Source organism: Mya arenaria, chromosome 14, assembly GCF_026914265.1.
Source record: "Mya arenaria isolate MELC-2E11 chromosome 14, ASM2691426v1".
Taxonomy (NCBI): domain Eukaryota; kingdom Metazoa; phylum Mollusca; class Bivalvia; order Myida; family Myidae; genus Mya; species Mya arenaria.
In genome coordinates, this window is record NC_069135.1 from 40,883,679 (window position 1) to 40,890,722 (window position 7,044).

At 36.4% G+C, this 7,044-nt stretch overlaps 1 protein-coding gene across 1 annotated transcript; it reads left to right on the plus strand.

The window, feature by feature from the left end:
• The first annotated feature begins 452 nt into the window (after positions 1–452).
• On the plus strand, positions 453–6,133 carry LOC128218444 (uncharacterized). The gene is made up of 3 exons (XM_052926112.1): positions 453–512; positions 2,326–3,544; positions 4,659–6,133. Exons 2-3 carry the CDS (start codon positions 3,210–3,212, stop codon positions 6,013–6,015), a joined length of 1,692 nt encoding a protein of 563 aa, XP_052782072.1. The 5' UTR covers positions 453–512; positions 2,326–3,209; the 3' UTR covers positions 6,016–6,133.
• Positions 6,134–7,044: the final 911 nt, after the last annotated feature.

The window sequence follows — 7,044 nt, forward strand, 5'->3', positions numbered from 1 at the left end:
AGGTTAAAGGATGCATGCGTTTAAAACCACATACGTTTTTGTTAACATAATATGAACATGTTTTGATAATCCTGTGAAGGTTAAAGGATACATGCGTTTATAACCAAATCAAGTTTATAACATATAACATATAACATATATAATATTAACATTTTTGATAATTATGAGCACTCTATCTTGCAAATGTTAAAGGCTGCATGCATGAGCAAAACGGGTGCTTTTTTAAAGGATAAGTGGATCAAAGCATGAATGACATAACATCACACAAAGCACTGTCTATCTTTCTCCGTACAGAAAATTCACATTGTTTCCATGCATCAATCCAGATGTGCATACCAGCTGTTGCAATCATCAGTACATATATTTTAGTGCATAGCGTACTTCTACATATAAATCAAAATGTGTATTTGTGTATTACAAAGTGGAATATACTGATACTATTAAAACATGATAAAGATCGTTAAAATACAGTGTGTGCTATTTTGCGACTTAATAAACACTAAGGAATACGGGTGTGTTTTACAGATTTTCAATTTGAGTCAGATATGCTTACATTTCAAACAGAATACAGGTGTCTTCTTGTAATCTTAAAGCTGCATTCACACAGATTGAAGGTTTTGACAACTTGTTTTACTTTTGTCTTGGAACGAGCCAGTTTTGCGAATGCCGTTTCTTGGTGTACACGAGGTTTCTGGGTCTCATGAGATTACTTCATATACATAAGATTACATGGTACACTACTTGAAGAAAGTCGGTGTACATGACGTAACTAGGTACCCACGATGTTAGTAGGTACACATGATGTTTTTAAGTGCACATGAGGTAACATGGTACAAATGTGGTTGATTGGTGTACATGAGGTTACTTGTCTTATGATTCATATGATGTTTCTTGGTACATCAGGTTACTTGGTGTATATGAGGTTACTTAGTACACATACGGTTAGATAGTGTACATGCATTACTTGGTGTACATGAGTTAACCCGTAGAACATTAGGTTACCTGGTTTACATAAAGTTACTTGATGTTTATAAGTTGACAGGGTGAACATGAGGTTACTAGTTGTTTATGTGGTTATTTGGTGTACATGAGGTTACTTGGTATACACGAGGTCACTTGCTGTACATAAAATTACTGGGTGTACATGAGGTTACTGGGTGTACAAGAGGTTACTCGTTGAGGTTATTTGGTACATAATAAATTACTTGGTACACATGAGGTAAATTTGTGTACATGAGGTTACTTGGTAAACATAAGGTTAATTGCTGTTACTTGGTGTTCACAAGGATACTTGATGTACATATTGTTACTTGGTTTAAATGAGGTAACTTGGTACACATACGGTTAATTGATATACGTGCGATTACCTGGCGTACATGTGTTTACTAAGTGGACATGAGGTTACTTGGTATACATGAAGTTACTTGGTACACATGGATTTTCTCCATGTGCATGAGGTGTCTTGACGTACTTGGGGTTACCTTGTATACAGGAGGTTAGTTGGTGTACAAGATGTTACTTTTTTACATGAGGTTACTAGGAAGACATTAAGTTACTGGGCGTACATGAGGTTACTGGGCGTACATGAGGTTACTGGGCGTACATGAGCTATCCGGTTGTACATGAGGTTACTGGGTGTACATGAGGTAAATTGGTGTTTATGAGGTTACTTGGTGTACATGAGGTAAATTGGTGTTTATGAGGTTACTTGGTGTACATGAGGTAAATTGGTGTTTATGAGGTTACTAGGTGTACATGAGGTAAATTGGTGTTTATGAGGTTACTTGGTTTACTTGAGGTTACTTAGTGTAGCTGAGGTTACTTGGTGTACATAAGGTTACTGGGTGTACATGAGGTTACTGGGTGTACATTAGGTTACTGGGTGTACATGAGGTTACTTGGTGTAGCTGACGTTAGTTGGTGTACATGAGGTTACTTGGTGTAGCTGAGGTTACTGGGTGTACAACAGGTAACTTGGTGTTTATGAGGCTATTTGGTGTACATGAGGTTACTTGGTATACATGTTAGGTTACTTGGTGTACATGTTACTTGGTGTACATGAACTTACTTGGTAAGCATGAGGTGGGCTAGTACTCTTATTTGTCGTGCAGCTCAGCACTTTCAAGATATAATTTATAAAAAAAAAATCTCCGGCCATTTTCTATCGAAAGCAACCGCGGATGTCTTTGGACGGTCTGCAATGTCAGAAATCTTTTTTTATTAAACAACATTTAACCACGCTACAAGCAGAACGCGTAGTAGTTTAAATTGAGCAGAAAATCATAATGATATTACTCTTGTAATCCAAATTATTAATGCCACTAGCGGATCCAAGGTTAATTTCGATTGAAAAGGCCGAGGAATTCCGTATGGATTGTGATGGACAATCGTGATATGTCGGCAATCTTCGGCAAGCTCGGGATATATTTATGTCGTTGTGCATTCCGAGTGTAGAAACGCCTACTAAACAGTTGATAACTACTATTGAAATTGAAGATACCGTACTAAATCTAGGCATATTAAAAAAGTGTTGAGATTTGGAAAAAACATTATTGTTTATTAAGGATCATTTGGATATTGTGACATTGATCGTAATTTGTGGTTTCTTCGTATCAGTACAAAACTTTATTTCCTTGTTACAAAATAGACAGATGTGACTGAAAGAACATCTATTTGTTTTAGTTCGTGAGTCTTTTTTAAACTCGAGAGGAAAATTGAATAAAATTTTGGATCATCAATATCTTCCCATACATGGTGTTGGGGTTCGAGATGCACTAGCACTCAGTGTTATTGTTCGTGGAAATGGGTCCATTCGCAATGAAATATACAGGAAACTAAAACTATTCAGCAATATCCGGACAACTCGGGTTAGACAATCGTTACAACTCGGCATGCTCCGGGATCGACAATTAACCGAGTGTGGAAAGGCCCACTCAGCATTCGATAATAATTTTAATGTTGACAAAGGAATAAACTACTGCATGATTAAAAAAAACATGTTTTGTATTCGAAAAACGATTGTAAATTAAGCACGGTTGTAACCATGCTTATCATTATGATATTGTGTTATATGTCAGCGTTTAATTGATCGCAATTTGTGTTTTCTTCGTAGCAGTTCAGTACAAGATAATAAACTTCCAGTATAAAAAATAAAAAGAAACTGACTGTTTGAACTAGTTTTTGAGTCATTTTTAAACACAGGAAAGAAAATGGCATGTAGTTTCGAATCATCCATTCAGAGGGGATGTGACTTAATTCACGATTTTTCCTGCTCTCCTTGTGAAGACAACGGATTTAACACAGAAGCTCACCATCATTGTACACAATGCAAAAAATATTACTGCAAAAACTGTATTTCAAAACATAACGACTTATATCAGAAGCACGCGGTACTCGGCCGAAAGTACGTGAAGAAATGGGAGACAACCCTAGGGGTGATGGACGTCCTGGAGAGATGCGGGATGCACCCCAGGGAGGCGCTGAAGCTGGTATGTGGTGACCATGATCAGCTGTGCTGTTCTGTATGCGTTGCCATTGACCACAGGTATATATGAACAAAACATCTATTTACAGCTTCACTCTCACAGATTGGACGTTTTGACAGCTTTTTTCTTTTTTGTCTTGGAACAAGCCAATTTTTGCGAAAATGCATGGAAAACAGTTATATAAGACTGTTGACAAAGATTAGATCACTGATTTTTATATTTAAGTACAAAAATTGATGTTTTATGCATTTTTCTAAAACCGTTAGTAACGGTTTAAGCCATAAAACAATTTTCGAATGGAAATATGAAAATCTGTGATCTGATCTTTTGTCAGAAATCTTTTATCATTGGTTTGCAGATATTTACGAAAAGTTGTATAAACGGTATATCTGTGAGAGTGCAGCTTTAAAGGCACTCAACATAAGGTGATCTTTGCTCTTTTTTATAAATTATATTATTTAACTCATTCGACTTTTAATGATTAAAGAAAAAAAGCTCATGATTTGTGTACATTTAAAAAAGCCTTTATACATGCATACGGTGTTTTTAATAAATAGCTACGTGGTCATAAATTTCCCAGGTAAAATTGCACCAACATATCATTTATATCGTATTATCTTTTTAATCTGAAAACAAATCATACGCTTTTTGTGGTTTTGATCATTTAAGTAGAATGAATAAAACATTAAAATGCATTAAAATTCAAAAGAAACACTTTTTTTTGCATTAACCTATATGGTGCCCCTTCAATACACTAACCGGTAAATAAGCTATACTTACCAGGGGCGGATCTAGGATTCGACGTCAAAGGTGGCGTGACTCGAGCCACTCCCTCACATTCGAAATTCAATTGGTTTCAAATGTTTTCATTGGGGTTTGGTCTCCCCCCCCAAAAAAAATATTTTTTTTTTTATCCAATTCTAGCCCTGAATGATGCTCTTTAGGGGAATTATAATATTATTATCTTTTTTCTCCTATATAACATTAAAAAGTAAGCTTGGGCGATTTAAGAGGGGGAGAGTGAGGAAACGGTTGCACCCCCTCCCCTGGAACCGCTAATGGTTACTTGCGTTATATTTAGATCGCTTTCTTATAACATTTTTTCACATTAGCAAGTTCATATACAGTTTATGCAGATCTTAATACAACTGTTACACAACTTCTTTGTTTCAGACAATGCTCTAAAATCCAACACATTTTAGATGTAGCAAAAGGTATTCAGATAAATATTGAGTTTCAACAAATTCCAATGAAGATCGCTGAACTTCAAAACCAATTCGAGCTGATGAAAGAAGCACGATTGAAGAATACAACATCTCTGAAAAAGACGCGGGCATCCATTTCTGATGAAATTAAAACCATACGTAAAAAGATCAACGAAATCCTTGACAATATTGAGAAGACAACTTTACAGGACTTGGACGGAATGATAGCTGAACTTGAAATAAACCTAAAGAAAGATATCGAAACTTGTGATAAAATGACTATCGAACTGCAAAACATAATTGCCGCTTTTCAAACCAAAGCAAAATCAAGCGATTCAAAATCATATATTGCGTACAGAAAGAGCAAGGACATGATTTCACAATCAAACCATCTTCTTCGTGACATATCAGCCATTGAGTGTTACAATGTTACATTTCAAGCCAATAATCTTATAAAAGAACTTTTATCTTCAATAAAGACCTTTGGAGCGAATGAAGAACAAACTGTAATGACAAAACAGCGAAAAGATCCACTTTCCGATCCAAACCACGTCTTCAGTGTTGCAGAGTACAAGGAGTACAACGTGAGGATGAGTGATGACAAACATCAATGTGCTATTCGTGGCGTGTGTGAAATGCCTAGTGGTGAGTTTATAATAGTAGACTGGAATAATTGTAAAGTGAAGCTCCTGGACAAGGAGTACAGGGTGCTCGACCACTGTGATGTCCCGGGGGATCCATGGGACGTGTGCCACATTGACGGAAATGAAGTGGCTGTTTGTGTTGGCAGTGAACTTTATTTCATTAATGCTACGAAAGGGAAACTCGTAACTACGAGGAAGTTAAGTTTCAGCCATAGATGTTTTGCCTCAGCTCATCATGGCGGCCAGCTTTACATCTCCTCCGGTATCGCACTTTATGTCTACACGATGTCGGGAAAGAAGGTAAAAAGGCTCTACAAAGACAAGTCTGGGGATAGGATGGTGGAGAAATGTGTCATCAGTAACGACGGGAAGACAATCTACATCACAAACTACGATGAACATCAACTGATCACCCTGGACAACGACGGCAACAAGCTCACCTTACTCACTGACCCTGAGATAAAATTTCCTACCGGAGTACACGTGACACCAGCTGGACACGTATTCGTCTGCTGCTCCGATACAGTGCTGCAGGTTGACAAAGACGGGAAGAAAAAGTTGGCCATCCTGGCAAGAGAAGAACACGTGTACCGATCGCAAGCTTTATTTTTCGGCAGCAGCATTTCCTCTCTGATTGTTGGTGGAAGTAAAGACATACTTCTTGTTATCAAGTTAATTTAATACTTAAAACTATCAATGTTTGATTTGGTACTATCGAACTGTGCTCTTTCTAATTGTTGCAAAGTATATTACAGTATTTTCATATATAATTGTTTTGTTTAGACCGCTGGCTATAAGTAATATGACATGAATCCAAAAGCTTCTTGTGAATACTTTATTATTATTTATTTTTATTTTATCTAATTTGGGACAATTTATAAAACAGAAACTATTTGTAACATTATGTTCTTTCTGATGCATGTAAATTGTTCAATATTCGTGTTTATACATTGCCTATTACAGAGCATATGAACGTATTGTTTTTATTATAAAACTAGTTCTTTCGTCTATTAATAAGTTGGCACGTATTACTTTCAGAACACGAATAGACTGAATTATTGAATCGAACGGTAATGAACATTGCATAATGCAAACACAGTCACAGTGGCTTGATGACAAAGGCTCATTAAAGTCACAATAAATAATTTCAACTAGCCAAAATTATATTTTATACATACTTGAACATATATATTATCAATATAATACATTTGCTATAAACATAAAATGAGATTTGACAAAATTCAAAAATAACCTATACTGTAATATGAAACAAGTGAATAATGTTCGCCAGGCGAAAACGTAAACAAAGACCAATTCTCGTTGAAAATTGTAACTTCTTCGTAAGCTACAAACAAAATACCTGGCTCATAGATGTAGTGGCCCGTTATATACACGTTAAAACCGGTATTCTTGTCGAGAGAAACAGTATACGACGAAAATGCTTCAAAATGCGAATTATCACAAGCGCTAGCCAGACATTATGCTATCAAAATGACGTAATACCCGGCTCGCCTTAATCGAATAGCGAAAGCGGCCGAAGGACGGGAACCATCGGAAAAGAGTTGAGTGTTCCGGTGGCATAGCCGCTGTGTCTAGGTTACTCCTATTCGCGCGAAAAGTACATCCACTAAAATATTTCCCTATCTTACGGAAATGGTTGTTACAATTGAATTAATTTTACTTAAAACTCTACTACCATCAACAAAACAT

Excerpts from the sequence above, each read along its gene's own strand:
- LOC128218444 (XM_052926112.1), top strand. The coding sequence starts at position 3,210 with ATGGCATGTAGTTTCGAATCATCCATTCAGAGGGGATGTGACTTAATT. Across the intron at positions 3,545-4,658 it reads TGCGTTGCCATTGACCACAG|ACAATGCTCTAAAATCCAAC; the intron begins GTATATATGAAC and ends TCTTTGTTTCAG.